General features: G+C 45.0%; 1 protein-coding gene across 3 annotated transcripts in view; it reads left to right on the top strand.

Moving 5' to 3' along the window:
• USP31 (ubiquitin specific peptidase 31) overlaps positions 1 to 19365 on the top strand; it is a 95964-nt gene that overhangs the window by 67973 nt on the left and 8626 nt on the right. For 2 of the 3 annotated variants that reach the window (XM_082430941.1, XM_082430939.1), the window contains 3 exons: positions 5091 to 5249; positions 7129 to 7281; positions 9253 to 17477. In XM_082430941.1, the coding sequence (XP_082287067.1) occupies positions 5091 to 5249; positions 7129 to 7281; positions 9253 to 10814 (1874 nt within the window). In that variant the 3' untranslated portion in view covers positions 10815 to 17477. Of the gene's footprint in view, positions 1 to 5090; positions 5250 to 7128; positions 7282 to 9252; positions 17478 to 19365 lie in introns of those variants that run through there. The other variant, XM_082430940.1, reaches the window with a different exon arrangement.

Below are 19365 nucleotides of genomic sequence, written 5' to 3'. Positions count from 1 at the left end.
CCAAGCAGGGAATGGTGTGTGCAGATGGGTGGCATCGTCTGGCTCACCCAGGACTTGCTTTCTTGACCTCACCTGCATGACCCGTTTAAGGTTTCGCTCTGCTTCCTTGAGGGCCTAGCATCTCCCTTATTTGGAGTGGTTGTGAACCACTTTTATAGTGTCTTTAACGTGACTTGGAAGGGTTTTTCTTTTTGCTGTATGGTTAAATTTACTTTTTCATTTGTCAAAGCAATAGTGCTCATCGTATGAAATTTAGAGACTAGAGAGAGGCAGACGTAACAGGGCCATCAACCCACGAGATTATCACTCAGAAATAACCCATGAGATTAGTGCTCAAAAAATGGTAACATTTTTAGAAACTGTGATAAAATATACACAACAAAATTTACCATTTTAACCATTTTTAAGCATACGGTTCAGTGTCATTAAGTACGTTCATATCTTTTTGCAACCATCACCACTGTCCATCTCCAGAGTTTCTTTCATCTTCCCAAATTGAAACTCTGCATCCATTAAACAGTGACTCCCTGTTTACTCCTCCCCCATCCCCTGGCAGCCACTATTCTTTCTATGAATCTGCCTACTCTAGGTACCACATGTAAGTGGAATCATACAGTATTTGTCCTTTTGTGTCTGGCTTATTTCACTTAGCATAATGCATTCAAGATTCACCCACTTTGTATCGTCTGTCAGAATCTCCTTTCTTATTAAGGCTGAATAATATCCCATTGTATGTAGGTAACATTTTGATATATGGTGTTTCCTTCCAGTGTTTTTCTGTAAGTCTTGGCCATTATTTTATACTGTTGTGATTGGCCTGGTGTGCTCTGTTCAGGTGAACCTTTATGGAGCACCTCCTCTGTCTTGCTTGCACTGGGCTGTGTCACATCAGAGACACACTGGAAATGACAAGATCTTGACCTCTGTCTTCCAAGAGTGTAATCAGGTGGTTGGGGCGGTGTAGGTACTACACTTAAAACGAAAGAGCAGGATGTGTGTTAGGTTCTGTGGTTGAAGTGTGAACAGAGCAGGGGCTGGAGGAGAGTGGTCAGAGCACCCCTCCTGGAGGGTCAGGAGAAGCTATTGGGATTAGTAACCTGCGGCCTACACGTGAGGCCCTTATGGGCTAATGGGGCAGACGCTTATTTTTTTTTTAAATAAATTTATTTATTTATTTATTTTATTTTTGGCTGCGTTGGGTCTTCGTTGCTGCACGCAGGCTTTCTCTAGTTGCGGCGAGCGGGGGCTACTCTTCGTTGCAGTGCACGAGCTTCTCATTGCAGTGGCTTGTCTTGTTGCGGAGCACGGACTCTAGGCACGCGGGCTTCAGTAGTGTGGCATGTGGGCTCAGTAGTTGTGGCTCACGGGCTCTAGCGCACAGGCTCAGTAGTTGTGGCGCACGGGCTTAGCTGTTCCGTGGCATGTGGGATCTTCCCGGGCTAGGGCTTGAACCTGTGTCCCCTGCATTGGCAGGCGGATTCTTAACTACTGTGCCACCAGGGAAGTCCCAACAGATGCTTAATTTTTGTAAATATTATTTTTAATGACCACAGAATATTCAGTTGATGGAACTCTAATGTGATATAACCATTCCCCATTGTTGAACACATATATTGTTTCTGGTTTTTAACTTTGAAGATAACTGATGGACATCTTTGTGTGTAGTCACCTTTTCTGTATTTTAATTCTGTATTTCCTTGAGATTGAGTCTCAGAAATGGAATTATTGGGTTAAGGGCATGCATGCGTGCTGGGGAGGCAGGTAGATTTGGGGGCTTCTTGCTTGGACATCTGTGTGTCGGGGGACTTGATGTGAGGGTCCTCTTGCTGTATAGGTGGCCAGGACTCGGATTTCTGCGTCCTTCTCACTCAGCCTGTTTGGCATGAACACTTCTCTGGGACTTTTTGTTTCTGCAGTTCAGTGGTTTCTACAGCAAGACCCCAGGGTGCTAGTGATTCATAAAGGTAGGGGGAGGTAGAGGAGGGTAGGCTCTGCCAGTTGGTGTTTCAGTCTCTCTGAGGCTCTTCCCCAGCAGTTAGCCCTGAGAGCCCTGCAACACGGTGAAGGAGCCTGTCGGGCCCAGACCCCCTCCTTGGCCCAGCGCAGTCACTCTCTGAACCTGCTCTTCCTCGGGAGACAGGGGCCGTGGAGCGTGACAGGACACAGCAGTCTCGTGTTCTCGAAACCCGCTGAGTCTAGTTCTCTCAGCACGCTGCCGGCAGCAGCCACTTGTGAGAGGAACGGTCCCGACCTGGAGTGCGTCTCGTGGTGGAGCCGTTCGGACGGCCTCTACTTGCCCTCGGAAGTACTTGCAAGGAGAAAAAGGAGACAGAGGATCTATTGAAAAGTCCGTAGAAGACAAAGTTAATGTTAATTAAATGCCTAAGTATGTTTTACCTCGTGTTTTGGTTTAAGCCAAATTTTAATACTGTATTTTGTGTCTTACATATGTTATATTTATATTTTGGGGGGCCACTTGTATAGTAAGTGTGTGTGTCTAGTTGGATTTTTGCTTTTGTGGCATTCCCGGTCATATGTGCGTTCTTTGATACTGAGTCACAGAGTTATATACTCAGGGACTCTGAGAATTGAAAGGGACTTAGAGGGAATTTAATTTCACTAATTAGCTGGTGAAGTAATACCTTTGCCAGCATCACTGGTTGGTGTTCATGTAGCTTCAGCTTTGGTAAAGAACCTCCTGTGTATAACAGTGTTTCTCAGGAAAATATGCGTGAGTGTGTTGTGTGGTTTCTAGCAAGAAATTGTTGCGGGAAATCGGACAGTGCCAGATTTTCGCCTGTCATGTTGCTCTTTGTATAGCATAGACTCTGGAAAGTGCCCGGAAACCCGTAACTACCTTGGAGGCAGTACAAATTAGTGAGAGGAGTATGGGGTAGAAGCTAGACACGTATTCCTAGCTCTGTGACCTTAGGTGAGTAACCTTATTCAAACCTGGCGACCATGTGAGGGAGCCAGAAGTGCCCGTGCCTGCCTCCTGGGGCCTGTTGCCGACAAGGGGCTCGGGTATCTTCTGCGTTGTTATCCCTTTCCCGTGCCTAGGCCATACCACTGCTTTTCTGATAAGAACATTTTAAGTACCTCTGCATTGTTGAGTTAAAGATACCTTGTTTTTAAGCTTTCATTTGGAGTGTTTATTTTAATGTGTTCTTTTATTTTGCACTGGTTCTAACTATAATTACATGGTACATGTATGGCTGACTTGTGTAAGGAGGCTAGAACAGTGCTTCTCAAACCATCTGTGATGAGGAACCTTTTAAAAAATTTCTTAAACCTTTTTTAAAAATGTCCAATCCTTCATGAACCATGAACCAACCAGTACTTTTGCAAAAACACAATAAAAATATCATACATTATCAGATTGCTATGTTTTTAAATGCTTACCTCGTTTTGGTGCTTATCTCACGGACTGGCACCCATCTGTGAGCCACAATTTGAGTAGCACTGGTCTAGGAAATACTCCAGAAAGTAGCGCTGGGAAGAAAAGCACATAGAATTATTTTATAAATACATCATTGACCCATTCATGAGTCCCTGTGCTGCCTTAGTTTCCACACCGTGATGGAGGACAGACCATCCTGAGGAGAAACAGACTGAAGCTAGCACAGGCTGCTCCATCACCTTCTCTTGGGCGCGTCCCCCCTACAGATCTCCTCCCACTCCCACTGCCACTGCCACTCCCGAGTAGCAGCCCCTCACCAGCTGGCTCATTCATCCATCAAGCCTGATGACACCATTGACCAAACAGCTGCAGTTTTACCAGCTCCATTTGCTGCTTGTGTCTCCCTTTCTCTGCCGTCTGGTTCCAGTGAGTCCGCAGCTGCAGACGACTTTCCTCCCTACACTCATAGGTTCTTCTTCTGCTCTTCTTTTTCGGGACCTGTGTGGTATATCCCTTCCTCTTCCGGGTCCCTTTCGTCTCCTAGGAGTCCATACTTAGCAAAGTGGTGGTGGCCTGTCGAGGGAGTCACTCCTGGTGCCACTCGGGACCTTACGTGTCCTGCCCCCGGGGCCCTACTGAGCCTGTTCCAGCGTTCAGCTGAATATTCTAGCACTCGTTTATTTTCACCCCAATAAATGGGTCTTTTTAGAAAGCGTTGTAAGAGTGTACCTTTCTGGACCAAGCTTATCACGCTCCTTGATAGAGTCACAGGATGGTGTGGCTCCATGAACACTGAGCTGTGTCCTTGCTGGTACTTCAGTGCTCTTTATTTTTATCTCAGCTTAGAGTTTGGACTGGAGGGAAGGCCGCACGCATTCATGAGCTCCAGTGTTCTCAGTTTGCCAGGGGCCTTCCGTCAGCCATCGTTCGTGCTACCTCTGAGGGAGGCAGGGTAGGATAAGGCTTTAAGCTCAGGGACTAGATAATCCTGTAATGAGCTGGCCCCTGCCCTTCACCAGCTGCATGACCTTGGGCAAGCTGGTTAATCTTTCTGAGCCTCTGTAAAATGGCAGTGATAATAGAACCAAATTTCATAGGATCAAATGAGATGCACATAAGTGCTAAACAAATGTTAGCTACTGCTCTCATTAATATTATTTCTAGTTCTATTGTTTTCTGTCTCTAAGAAACACTACAATGTTACAGCATCCTTAAAACAGGGTTTCTCCATACTGGTACAGTAACATTTTTGCTGGGTAATTCTCTATTGTGGGGACTGTCCCGCGCATGGTAGGATGTGTAGTGGTGCCCCTGGTCTCTACCCACTAGATTGCACCAGCATCCTGCCCTCCCCACGCCCCCACGCCCCCACCCCCAGTTGTGACAGTCAAAAATGTGACAGGCAAAATCATCTCTGGTTGAAATCCACTGGTTTAAAGAAGTATATTGTGTTTTCTAAAATTAAAATTAAATAGAATTTCATCCATTTGGAATAGTTTGGAATTTCTTGAAACGTTTTGCCTGAGTGTGATTTGGAATTTGGATTTCTTACCTCTTTCTGTATTACTATCTGCAGCCTTAAAAAGTTCTTGAATTAATTATATGAGCGAAAGACATGGTGTCTGTGGGTCAAGTGGAGTGGCCAGTGCGGCCACCCCGGTGCTGATCGCTGGTGGGCTCTTTTTGGCAGCATACTGCAAGAACTCCGTGGACGGCCTCTGGTACTGCTTCGACGACAGTGACGTGCAGCAGCTGTCGGAAGACGAGGTCTGCACGCAGATGGCGTACATCCTCTTCTACCAGAGGCGGACAGCTATACCGTCATGGTCGGCCAACAGCTCGGTGGCAGGTAAGGCCCCTCTACTCTTGGGTGGTTGTTTTTGAGAGCAGAAGATTGTAGTTGATGGTCCAGAGAACTTCTCCAGGAGGTCTCATGATTCTGTTGGTTGGATCAGATTAATTCTCACGTTTGCATTTAATCTGGAAGCCAGAATGGTTGCAGTTAAAGGAAATGGGGGTGGAATGTGCCAGCAGCTGTGAACCAGGAGTTCACCTGGAGGAGGCGTGGAGGCTGGCTCAAAGCACGCTCGTGGTGTTTACTTAGGGAGTAAATAAATGAGCGAGGGAGCTAAGAAGCAGCACGGCACACTGCTCTCAGAGTCGGGGGACTGGAAATAGAACTGAGACGTGGCTTTGCCACATTTTGGTCGGGTTTTATCTTTGAGCATGTCCCACCCAAGCCACGTATTTGTCATCTGTAATATGGGTGTACTGATCCTACCTGCCTCATGGGGTAGTTGTGTGAAACAGATTAGGTAAATGTGCATTAAAGCCTTTTGTAAAGGGTAAAGCACCATTGGAAATCGTTCTTTTTTCCACTAAGATTGGCCTATTCTGGGCTTCCCTGGTGGCGCAGTGGTTGAGAATCTGCCTGCCAATGCAGGGGACACGGGTTCGAGCCCTGGTCTGGGAAGATCCCACATGCCGCGGAGCAACTAGGCCCGTGAGCCACAACTACTGAGCCTGCGCGTCTGGAGCCTGTGCTCCGCAACGAGAGAGGCCACGATAGTGAGAGGCCCGCGCACAGCGATGAAGAGTGGCCCCCGCTTGCCGCAACTAGAGAAAGCCCTCGCACAGAAACGAAGACCCAGCATAGCAATCAATCAATCAATCAATAAAAAAAAAAAAAAAAAAAAGATTGGCCTATTCTGTTAGGGGAGGGATTGAAGGCTATAAAAATATTAGATGGCTTGGATTTAGTTCGATGGGATCTAGCCTGTTGTGTTTAATAAATGCAGGAACCAGTACCCACGTGTGATTTTGATGCAGCCACACACAATCCAAGCAGGGGGACGAATGCTTCCTAATGCAGAGTTGGAGTTTAGAGAATAGGACAGAGGATTGGGACATGGCAGTGTGTGGTCAGTTATTAATCCCTGCTCCCCTTGAAGCGTGCGAGGGGTAAGTTGGAAGCCGCTGAAAGGAAGCGTCACTGAAGTAGAGTGAGCCCTGCTGGAGTCAAACCCCAGCCAGTACAGCCGTCTGTCCGTAGCTGCTCTTAGTTCCCAGAAAGTGGGAACTCCAGGGCTCTAGTGCCGTCCCTCAGTGCTTTCCAGAGTCTGAGATATGCGCAGAAATGACACCCTCTTGAGGTCTCCTCTAGATAGTCATGTGGCTTCATGTTCTCCATTTCAAGAGCAGTTTCTGTTGCTCCAATATATATTTAAGGGCCTCCCTGGAACACACAGGACAGAATGGCATGTGGCCTTGTGTGTGCATGTATGTGTGTGTGTTTATATTAATATTGTGAAAATGATTTTAAAATTCCACCACACAGGCCAAGAAGATAACAGAACACTGCTGCTTGCTTTTTTTCCTCTGTGTCAGTATTCCTGCAAGTGCTTAGAACAGTGCCTGGCGTGTAGTGCTTAATAAATGTTTGTAGAATAGATGAATATATGAACGATTGTATCTGTTCCATTCTGTTGCCAGCACTAAGACTTGGACTTGGCCATCCCTGTACTTGGATTTTATTACTGCAAACGTGTGTGAGCGTCTGTCCTTTTCATCCCAACAGGCGATGTTCGAGCGGGCACAGCGTGGGGCTGGGAGTTAGTGCTGACCTGGCGGTGAGGTCACCCGCCGCCTGGGCAGCAGCCCTTGGTGAGGGCGTGTGTGGCACAGGCAGGATTCTGGCCTGACCTCGGCACCCCCTTCCTTTCCTGCAGGCTCCACAAGTTCCTCCTTGTGTGAACACTGGGTGAGCCGGCTCCCGGGGAGCAAGCAAGCCAGCGTGACCTCTGCAGCTTCCTCCAGACGCACCTCCCTGGCCTCGCTGTCTGAGTCTGTGGAGCTGACTGGGGAAAGGAGTGAAGATGATGGTGGGTCTGGGTTTCGGTGACAGATTTCCAAAATGGCAACTCACGGACACAGCACGGGCTCCCTCATGTCGAGGAGCCAAGTCCCAGGAAAATGGTGGGAGAACACGCAGGGGGTTTTAGCGAGTGGGCCGCATGGCTGTGGGTCACCATCGTTAAGTAGCATTTTATGTAACAGGGTCATTTGCTCTTCCTCTGTGACCTAGCACTTCTTCCTTCCACTTCGTTGTTTTCCACTTTTTTTTTTTACTCTGTACAGTGATGTATGCTTTTTTTCAAAGTGCTTTTTGAAATCTTCAGAGTAGCTGTGAGGGGACTCAGCGAGGTTGTGGTTTGCTGAGGGCCGCCTGGTGTGTGGGGCCCGGCGTGGAGGCTCCCGACTCGCTCAGCTTCTCGCCTTCCCACCACGCTCTCTCCCCTGGAGGGATCTGTGTGTGCCTTTGTGAGTGCACAAGCATCTAGAACAAAAGCTGTTGCCTTTGCATAAAGGTAGTTTTTAGGAATTTTGAAGATAGTCACAGTATAAAAGCTTTGAAAATCTTATAAAAATTGAGCTCCGGTTTTTTGTCTTCAGCTGCCGTTTGAGTAATGGCGGAACAGCCCTCGGTTCTCCCTGGGACCCCAGGTGGTGTGGGGCGGGTCAGGCAGCAGGGGCCCTGAGAGCTGGGAGGGGCAGGAGAGAGTGAGCTCAGCTTCTATAATGAGGACGGTGACTCATCTCCCAGCAAGTCTCATTCTGTGGTCAGCAGTTCCACCGCGTCTAGTAAACCGCTCCTAGGGGCGATCAGGAGGCTGGAAGAAGAAGGCCAGACGAGAACTCCGTCGCAGCTCCAGCTCTACCCCTGCTTCTGGCTGTTGCTTCTTTTTTTGCAGCAAAAGAGTCTTGGGTTATAACTGTGAAGCTCCTATCTGTAGCTCCTGACATTTTATGAAAAACTGACCAGTGAACCTTGGCTTGTTTATTATTTAGAGGTTATTTTCAACACAGCCTTTAAACCTAGAATTCACTGTTGTTTTAACAGTAAGCCTAGATATGGTTTGGCCCCAGTCTATTTTTAAACAGTGTAGTTGGTGAAATCGATATCAGCACCATCATCATGCAGTGGTGCTGGGTGATGCCCACAGAACAGGGCCTATCTCTTAGGATCTCATCCAGACAGAGTTTTATTAATACCACAGCTACAGTATCAAGTGTGTGGAGAATTTAATTTAGAATATTTTCTGTGGAAGTTTTACGTCACTTAAAATTGGAGTATAGTGTTCTAATTATGAATATTTTCCTTGGAGGCTTTCCACTGATTGCTTTCACAGTCAGCGATTACAGGCCCGCCTACCTGTGGCATTGAGTTGGGGGGAAGGCGTTGCGGTTCTGGTGTTAGCTCTGCCTCTGTTTGTGTGATCTTGGGCAAGGACTGCACTGCTGTGGGCCCCAGTGTTCTTAATAAGATGAAGAAGCTGTAAATGAAGTAGCTCACATTTATTGAGCAGCTGTGCAGTGCCAGGTGCCTTGCTGGGCACAGGACTTTTAAGATTTTATATAATTCTCATAGTAGCTCTGTAAGGGTCAGCAAACTATAGCCCACAGGCCAAATATGGCCCCTGCCTTTATTTGTGTAAAAAAAAATTGTTTTATTGGAACACAGCCACGCCCATTTGTTTGTGTTGCCTGTGGCTGCTTTCACACTAGGGTGGCAGAGTTGAGCAGCTGGCCCACAAAGCCTAAAATATTTACTGTCTGGGCCTTTAGAGGAAAAGTCTGCTGACCCCTGATGTCGAGCAAGAAGGTGGTTTGCTGATCTCCAAGTTAGAATGCCCATATTTTATAGGTAAAGGAACTGGGCTCAGAAGAGTTAAAATCACACGACTACTCCTTGACCCCAGACCCCGTCCTTGATTTCCTACCATCTTAGATGGATATCCTAGTAAGGACATTTTGTAGGTTTAGCTTAACGACACTCTCTTTGCTGCATTCAGGAGGTTTCTCAACTCGACCGTTCGTGAGAAGCGTCCAGCGCCAGAGCTTGTCATCCAGATCTTCTGTCACCAGCCCCTTGGCCGTCAATGAAAATTGCATTAGACCTTCCTGGTCCCTGTCTGCTAAGCTGCAGATGCGCTCCAGTTCCCCTTCCCGCTTCTCAGGGGACTCTCCGATTCACACCTCCGCCTCCACCTTGGAGAAGATCGGGGAAGCAGTGGACGACAAGGTTTCCATCTCTTGCTTTGGTAGCTTGAGGAACCTGTCCAGCAGTTACCAGGACTCAAGCGATGGTCACAGTCGACGGGAGCACAAGGCTGTGGGCCGGGCCCCTCTGGCTGTCATGGAAGGTGTGTTCAAAGACGAGTCAGACACCCGCAAGTTGAACTCCAGTGTTGTAGACACACAGAGCAAAAGCTCAGCACAAGGGGATCAGTTGCCCCCCATATCTGGTCCATTTGATAACAATAACCAGATTGCTTATGTGGATCAGAGCGATTCTGTAGACAGCTCTCCAGTCAAAGAGGTGAAACCTCCAAGCCACCCAGGCTCCCTCGCAAAGAAATCGGAGAGCGCAGCCAGGAGATCCCCCAGCTCCAGGGGCGCTCCTGAGCCAGACAGAAGCTTGCGGAAGGGGAGACCAGTTTTGGCCAGCCAGGAATCATCTCTTTCCAGTACATCCCCTTCTTCTCCTGTTCCTGTAAAAGTTTCTGTAAAGCCCTCCCGCTCCCGAAGCAAAGCCGATTCTTCTTCCAGGGCCAGTGGACGGCGTTCCTCCCCTGCCCCCCAAAAGGAGTCCTCCCCCAAATCCCAGGACTCCGTGTCATCTCCTTCGCTCCAGAAGCAGAAGTCAGCTTCTTCCCTCACCGACAGTGCTTCCTCCACATCCACCAAAAAAGCCTCAGGCCCTGCCCTGAGGGGCCCCTTCCCTCCTGGGAAGAGCAGGACTTCAGACAGGAGCTTAAGCAGAGAGGGCTCCAGACAAAGCCTGGCTTCCGACAGAGCCAGCGTCACCTCCAGCCCCAAACCCAGTTCCCCTCGCGTGAGCCAGGCCAGAGCCGGCGACGGCAGGGGAGATGGAAAGCACGTCCGCAGCTCCTCCATGGCCAGCCTGCGCTCCCCCAGCATGAACATGAAGGCTGGTCTGAAGAGGGACAGCAAGTCGGAGGACAAGGGGCTGTCCTTCTTCAAGTCAGCCTTGAGACAGAAGGAAACCCGGCGGTCGACGGATCTTGGCAAGACAACCTTGCTGTCCAAGAAGGTGGGCGGGAGCTCAGTCAAGTCCGTCTCTAAGAGTGCAGCGGGTGACAAGGCAGAGAAAGGCTCCCAGGCGCTAGGCTCCCAGCAGCCAAATGTTAATGCAGTTGGAAAAGAGCAGCTTGCCTCCAAGGACCCTGCTTCTGCTAAACATTCCCTGCTGTCCGCCCGCAAATCCAAGTCTTCCCAGCTAGATTCTGGAGTGCCCTCGTCTCCTGGTTGCAGGCAGTCTGCTGAGAAATCCTCAAAAAAGTTACCTTCTAGCATGCAAACCAATGCACGGCCTTCTCAAAAACCTCAGTGATATTTCTGCAATCCAAGTGTTTTATCTGTAAAGATGTTAATTTATTTAGAACCCCTTCCCTCCCACCAAAGCCCTCTATGCTTTTGTTTTGTATTTTTTGGGTCACGTGCCTGACGTACGTGTGTGTGTGTGTGTGTGTGTGTGTGTGTGTGTGTAGAATTCAATTGCAAATTGTTAAAAGCATCGCCTTATTCTGCCATTGAACCAAATAACAGCCATAGGCAAAGCATTGATACCAAGTTAACTGGAATAATTGCAGACGATACCCTGGACGGTCCCTTTAGCAATTGTACATATTTCTTTCTAGAGAACTCTAATGACTTTCGTTGGACACTAGGGATTTGAAACCTGTGAACCAGTTAAGCTGTCATTAGTGTGCTCTGTAGAAGGATGAATTATTTGACTTGGGTTTCATCTGAGCGGAATTTGTCCTCACTGCGTGTGGATTGTCATGTGGCACCAGAAGCTCTAAAAACTGTGACACTAACAGTGAAACAAACGGAGGGAAGACTGTCGCTTTCTGCACTTTGGCCCCATCTACCAGTCTTTGTAAAGGGCAATATTTTAACACTAATGTTTCTCAGGTATATACTCAGCTAGTCTAGGATGGGTGCACATCAGTGAGAGGATCGAAGAAGAAGGTGGCCTGTGGGTGGCTGTCATTTCTCCTACTGCCACAGATAGAAGTTTTTAGAGGTAGAAATGAAGTCTTTCACCACCTTCATGTCTGCAAAGATGTCTGTACCATAAGCTGTCTTGACCCTTGGGATATGTCCTAAGAGGTGGCAAATTGGATAGCTGGAAAGCCAGTCACTAGTAGTTAATTTTTTTTTTTCCTTGTAAATTTGCTAGCTAAGGTCATTGGGATTTTGAAATGTAGTAGAGCAGTTAATACCTTTGAAAGATTCCTGGGGAAAAAAAATGGATTCTAAACTGGATGCATAAATCTACCATTTTCCTTCTCTGGTGTTGGTTTTTTCCACGTTAGAAGTTGAAAGCTCCATGCTGCCCCATGTGTGCTTGCCTTTGTTTCCTCATCTTGTAACATGGAGAGGAAAGAAGTTGCCTAATGCCAGCAGTTAGTGATGGTATGTTAGAACGATGTGTGACAAAGTGTTATATGCACACTTCTGGTCCTGCCTGTCAGTCTGAGTTGTGACTGTTTTTCAGGAACTCATTAATTTCTTCTTTGTGCTGAAGATTTCATCTCTTACCCAGAAACTCACAAGCAGGGCGGAGCATGTTCCATCTGGCACTGTCAGTGCAAGTTGATTTCTTGTTTAGGAAAAAAGGGAACCTCACAGAAATCCAAAGATAAGCAAGATTTTATATATATATATATATATATATAATGTCAGGCTTTTAGGAGGTATTCTGGAATTTTTTGCTTTTTTTTTTTTCTTCTTTTTCACTTTTTTTTTAAATGTCAAGAGAGTCATAGTTCTGATTCTCTTTGAATAGCATTTGTCACTTTGCCGTGAAATATAGCATGCTAAGTTTATATGCTTTTACATAGTAACTTTTTTTTTTTTTTTAAATCATGGACTCTTCAGGTTCTTCCTGAACTCTTTGTGCACAGAGCCGTTTATAATCTCCCTTTTCAGTATTGCTCTGTGTGAAGTAACTAGAACACATATTACACGCATAGCTATGAATTCTGCACTGCCCTGGTTTTTTTTTTTTCTTTCTTTTCTATGAATGCCTCTTGGGAAATGTTTCCAGTAGGTTACTTAACTTTATTTTGCTGCTAATCCGAGCATTAGCAGGTAACCTGCAGGTCTGGAGGCCATTTATGTTGAGGGTAGCTGGAACTTTAGACCCTTGAAGTGCTTAAGACTTACACGTTCAGCCTGTGAGAGTTACACTCGTGCTCCATGCAATTTACTAACTGTGAGCCTGTTGCCCATGGCACTCGACCCTGACTCACCACTTTGCTTGGTGTCCCCGTTTCACCGTACAGACGTCTGGTTTCCCAAAGCAGCCTTACTCTCCCCTGCTGGGCTGTGACTGCCTTCGATCTTGTTGTTGCGTCCAACGGCACACTGACAGCCTGATCCGTGTATAGCCACTTTGAGTTTTCCTGTATCACTTTTATTTCCTAAAAAGATGCACCAAATGTGGGGTTGTCAATATCCGGAATTGAGTGTTTGTCTGACTCTCTTATCTTTCTTTAATAGGTAAATCTCGTTTGAAATCTCCTATCTGAAGCTCTGAAACAGTCTTAGAATCATAGTTTGACTACACAGAGTGTTTTAATAACACTTTTTGGGGGGCTGTAAACAGTTAAGCATTAATTAGAATCTAGTTTAATTTTCACAGTGGTAAGTATTTTTACTCTTTGAGTCCTCCAGGAATAGATTTTCTGTTATGTCTAGTGTCTTTAAAAACACAACAACTCTACGAACTCCATTAAATTTCCATGGGATCTAGAAATAAATTTTCCGTATCTATAAACTGTATGTCTATGGAGTTTAGTTCTTGTTTCAGATTTAAATGGAAAAAAAATCAGGAAGTATTATGGCATTGTTTAGGCATCTTTAGGCTATATTATATTTCTGTGCTTGGTAAACAATGAAAACTTCATTCTTAATTATTAGGTTACAACCTTTAAGCCACAGAAAAGGATATTTTGCCCAAAAGTTTGGAGGTGCTCTTTGTGGTGTGAAGTACCCTATGGGAAAATTATTACTTGGTTCAGTTCAGTTCTTTGGTAGAGTTAGTGACTTGGTGTTTTGTTTTTTCTTTTCCCAGTGATGTTTGGTACAGTGAGGTTGTATGTGTTTTGGGGTTAAAAATCACCTGCTGAGGATGGTAGACCTGGGTTCCTGGTTGACAACCAGGTGGGCCTGATGAGAGTAGTCATTTCCTGGTAGGCACAAAATAATCACCAACAGTAGCGTTGCATCTGTAATGTTTGTTTGCTTTTTAAAAACTTTATTCTTGATTTCTTTTCTTGTAAACATCGAGTGCACTGAGTCTGTATCATTCCGTAGGACAGCCCTACACCTTGCCTTTGTAATCCCTTATATAATGTGGAAGCACAAAGAAACTGTTAAGCTCATATCATCTCAAGACCGACTCCCACCTTTTTTGTATTTTCTTATCGTAAAAGCAGCCTAACTGAAAGTAAGTAATGCTCCTCTGGACCAATAGAAATGTGGGAGTATTTGTGGCATGGTAAAATGTTGTTATTGTCTGTGAGGCTGCCCTGACCTCTTCTGTAATCATTCTTTCATCATTCATTCATTCATTCATTTATTCATTCTGCAAACATTCGTTGAGGGCCTGCTTTGCTTGTAAAGGCAAGCTGAGAGCTTCGAGAGTTTGCTGTAGCTGAGGAGCCCTGGGGGCACAGCTGATGAACCAGGGGATGCCAGTGATGTCCTAGATGGAGCGACAGTCCTCCCGAGCAGAAAGATCAAGTGGATCCTGGTGATCGGCTGAGCCTTGTGGGCCTCTTGAACAAGTCTGTTCTGTTCTGGAAACCAAAAGTGGCCTTCTTCATCTTTGGAGACATTTTATTGTCACATCCTCTTTTTCAGACTGTGCTGTCTCTACTACTTAGGGATTGGAAATCCATTACGAAGTCACTTTTCATTAGAGTTTGGTCATCCGCATTTGTATGAGATGGATGTGGGGATTTTGGAGGGTGGGTGGGGAGAGAAATTGTCATCCCTCTAAAGTACCTGTCATGAAGAAACAGGAGCAGAATGTGAAGGAAACAGGTGGCAGCCTTTAGGAAAAAAGGAGCAGAGAAGAGCTGTGAACAAAGCTCATTTTTTTTTCAAATAAACATGCTTTAAAAAGTAGATTGACATCTGATGTTAAATTTCATTCTGACAAATTACCGAACAGCTGAAGATACTGTTTCCTGTGTAGGTTATAATAATTATTGGATGCAAAGATAATTAGTGTTTCCGGGTTGGATTTTTGAGATAGTATGCAAACCATAAGCACAGTTTCAATAAAACGTCTTCTGTGAGGCGCGTTGAACTTTGTATTATTTGGAATTGAGAGGAGCAAAACTTGCTGACAAACCAGTGCCTATATCATAAACATAAACACAAAAAATAGCTGTTACTGTACAGGCTGTCTGTCTGCAATTTCACAAAGGGTATGTTGTTGCTAAACCTGACTACATATTTTGGGGGGAAATCCCATGCTTTTATTTAAATGAACACTCAGTCTCATACTGCCTTTTGATCAACCCCCAAAGTGTTTTTGCAGCTGCATTTTGAGCATGACCAATCATTTTTCCCCCAAGTAATGAAAATAATTTTGCATGGCCTCCATCTAACCCAGAAAGCATGCTCTTACTACCTATGCAAGCAACTAATAAAAAAATACAGACTACTTACACTCAACGTAAGTTTAAAAAAAAAAAAAACAACACAACTCTTAGATTATGGAGCTCTATTTTTAAATTTGTAATTTTTAAAATGTGGCTTAATCAGTATCAAAGAACATGAATGATTTCTTGCTTTGCACTTGCCGATTTTTTTTTTTTTGATCATTGGCAAAATTGTATGTAAAATAAGTATTTTGCAAGCAGGAGTAGAAATGGGTATGTTGAACACACACTGGTTTATATACTGTATTTAGCCTGAAGATTTTCCTAAAGTATTTTGTTCTAAAAATAACCTGCCATTTTCTATAGATCTTAATTTTTTATATCTTCTAGGGTTCCATTGTGGTCACAAGGGAAGAATGTGGCTTCTAAAACTGCTAACAATTTTAAAACACTTTTGTAGAGACTTGAGCTGTTCTGGAAAGCTTTGGAGCTTCCCAACCGCTGGTCACAATGAGACTAAGCTGTGGAGTTTACAGTAGCGTTGACAGTGGGGTAGGTTCTAGAGCCCTCTTACATTCGTCTAAGACCCGTGTTTCCCAGTTTGGGGGAGAAGGGAGATCCACAGCAGACTGGGGAGGCTTTTTCAAATCTCCCACGTGTACTCTCCCCAGGATTCTGTCAAGCCTCTTCTGAATGACTCGTCTGAGATTCTGATAGCCAGTGTTCACTAGACTCTTCTAAGGAACTTTTAAAAATGCCTGGGTCCCACTCCCAAGCTTTTGATATACTTAGTATAGGGGCAGGTCCCAGGAATTACCATATTTATATTGAAAGCTCCGAGATGTTTCTAATTTGCAGTCAGAATTGAGAACCACTGTGATACACCCTCCCTTTGCTGAGAACTGGCGAGAATCACTGCCGTATGAAGTACTCGGGAGTGACTCAGATTTCTCTGTTGCTTTGGAGAGAAAAGAAAAAAGAGATTGAGAGCTACTGATCAACCTCCCGTTTGAAATAAGGGGGGCCTTTCTGATTCGAGGAGCTTGGAGCTTTGTGTGTGCCTCAGCACTGTCCGTCTGGTGGGAACCGGTGGTCCTTAGTTTGCTGGAGCAGGCAGAGTGCCCCATGGGTTTGCCTCCTTCCCAGAGCCCTTCCCCTGGATGCCACAGCAGGGCCAGACCCTTGCGGGAGTAGGGCGGTCACTCTGAGTTAGAAAATGCTGAAGTAAAGCCTTCAATGGCTTTGAAAATCCTGTCCCTGATTTTGATAGACCGATTGTCACCTTGTAGTAATTATAGTAGCAAACCCTAGGCTGCCGCCCAATTTCCTATTTAGCTCACTCTCTACTATCCAGAATGTAGTTTCAGGATTTTTTTTTTTTTTTTTTAGTTTAAAAATGAATGTGAAGCATTTTATTTGGGGTCTTTTTTTCGGGTAACCCTTGGTATTTTTTCATGTAATTTAAAAAATCAAATAATATTCATCCAAAAATTTGGCAGTACATGTTACCTGTGGAGGCAAATGAAATTTAGTTTTAATCTGTGGTGAGCTGAATGCACTACAACATCTTCAAAATAAGCTGCTGTGCTTCTCAGGTGGTTTCTTCCTGTTGAGCATGATGCTGCCTACAAAAAAAAGAATTTACCTGGTGTTTTCAACATTTCAAGGAATAATATATAAGTAAAAATTCAAGTTGGAAATGCTCCTTTAGAAGGGCCGCCCGGAGCAGTGATACCTGTTGTAATGGTGAAAACGCAATATGAAATTTCCTAGGTGCTATTCTCAACGGTGAGGTGTCATTATACTAAATGGGGAAGGCAGTGTTTCTGCAGCTGAAGTTCTCTTTGTAGGCCTTTTAAATATGCATTTATGTTCCCTATAGTTTTGCTCACCAACTGTGCCTCTCACCACTGGTTAAAATTGAATTCAAGCCCCATTACAAAAATAGTTTCTTGATTGAACTCTTAAGTTTTTACACTGGAATTTCTATAGTTGTCTTAAAAGCTGCATGTCATATCACTGTGTACAAAATGCTTTGGTGGTGTTCATGCACCATTCATAGTGATTTGTGTATAATTTTCTTCTTTAGTTGTACAGTAATATGGAAGGCAGGATGTCTTTCCTTGAGGCTGGAAACAAAGTGTATCATACATTTTAAATTATTTTAGAACAAGTGCATGAGATGTGTCACTGACTTCTGTTATTTATTTGTATGTTTTATTATTCAAAGTGTACGCACTTTTAAGAAGCAGAATTTATATTTTTATGTTTAAAACGTTTTATTTCTGGAACAGCAGTTGATTATATAGTATACAGTTGGAATTAAGAGAAAAGTGGAAAATGTAACAAAATATAATAAATTTATTACATGATGCCCTCTTCAAGCCATATTCCTCTTTCTCCCCCTTGCCAACCTCTGTATTTTTGGTGTTAATTAACCTTGGAAATTAAGCAGGTACTTGTACTACACTGATGGATACAAAATGCTTTAAAATTGTAGTGTTAAGTGAAAAGTTACAGAAGGATACATACAGATACTCTATAAGTAAAATTTTAAAGCAAAAAAATCACATCCGTGCTTATTTAATTTTCACAACCAAGGATTAATATAGCCATTTCCTCCAAGATGCAGTTTGTCCTGGGCCATGGAACTGGACAAGAACTCACATTCTAACTCAATTCCAATGGGATTTGTATTATTTCCCTCTTCTATCAAACTTTTAGGATGGGAGGAAATAACACTATAAAAGGAACCATTCTTTTCTGGGCCCTCTGTTGCCCCTGATATCTTCGTTTTCAACCATCCTGTTCTGATAAAAATTTCCAGGTGGCAAAAATTTACCACCTCTCAGGACGGGACTCCCTGTTGAGGATGTCACATCACTTATGACCACTTGGGGGCACTAGAGGTCACCATTATCAAAGGTATTTTAGAAGTCCAGCCTCCAAGTTCTTAGCCTCTGTGGAAATGCTTATTCAATACGAGTTGAGGAGCATTAAAAGTGAGCAAGGGTTTCAGTTGTGATAAGCCTCCCTGGCGCTGGCAGGCTCTCCTTCTGTACCTTTCCTTTGTTCAGGAAGATTTCATAGAGGCCCACAGTGTACAGATCCAGTTCCCAAGACATAGGGACGCAGGGTCAGATTCCTTCGGAGAGCCGGGAAGGGAAGACACAGGGTGGAGGATGGCGCAGTGTGGCCCAAGGATGGTCAGCGCCAGCCTCAGGGTTCCAAATCCATAAAAGGTTGTGTTGGGGAAGGTGCCCCTTTAACTGTCTTATTCAGAATTAAAGTCCAAGTTTCTTCGTTTAGCAACGCCTCCTGTCTGGAGATAGGACCATACTCCGCGGGGCTTGCTGTCTAGTCAGGGGTCAGGTTGGTTGGTAGATAACGAAGATTTCAGTGTGTGCTGCCATGCCTTTCACTCACTGTTCCTCCCTCTAGGCATCTCCCACCCCACCGGCAGCCACTTCCAGCTGTTCTGCTCAGAAACCTTGTCTCTGAGATGCCCCAGGGCTCATTCCCTTATCTCCTATGTCTTTGCTCAGATGTTAGCGTCTCAGGCCTCCCCTGTCCACCTTTTAAAACACTGCAGCCAGCTTCACATTCTCTCCCTCCTCCTTACTTTATTTTCTTCATATCACTTAGTACCAACAACCACAGTATCTATACAATATATATGCAATGTATACTACATACCTGTGGTATATATGCTCACAGGAGGGCAGGGCTGTTTGTTCAGCTTGCTGCTCTTTTCCCACCACCTAGGAGAGTGCCAGGCCCACGATAGTTACTAAGTAAATATTTACTAACTGGATTAATGGATTTGCTTGGGTAATCCACTTAGCCTTTCTGCCTTCCTATCTAGAAGATGAAGAATGATGGTACTTGCATCATGGAGTTGTGAGGGTTAAATGGGAACGATGCCTGTAAAGCATTCAGCACAGTGTGTGGCGCAGAGAAAGGGCTTAGGGGATGGGGAGGGGGGGCTGACCCTGACCTTCCTGGGAGCTCTACAGAGGAGGGGACATTGGAGCATGACTCATACATTCCAGGCTGGGGAAACTGCTTGTACTTTCTGGAAACCCCAGGAGTCCAGTCTTCCTGGAATGTAGGGCAGGAAGGCAGGACGTAGTGGATGAAGGGAGAGGGAGGTTGGCAGAGGCTTCATCTAGCAGGACCTTTTTTGACCTTACACATTTGTCCTGAAGTAAATGAGAATCCAGGAAGAGATTTTAATTTAAGAGAGAGATGAGATCCAGT

The sequence above is a fragment of the Balaenoptera physalus genome (genome assembly GCF_965194825.1).
Source record: "Balaenoptera physalus genome assembly, chromosome: 16".
NCBI classification, from domain to species: Eukaryota; Metazoa; Chordata; class Mammalia; order Artiodactyla; family Balaenopteridae; genus Balaenoptera; species Balaenoptera physalus.
This window is presented reverse-complemented; position numbering and strand designations above follow the sequence as displayed.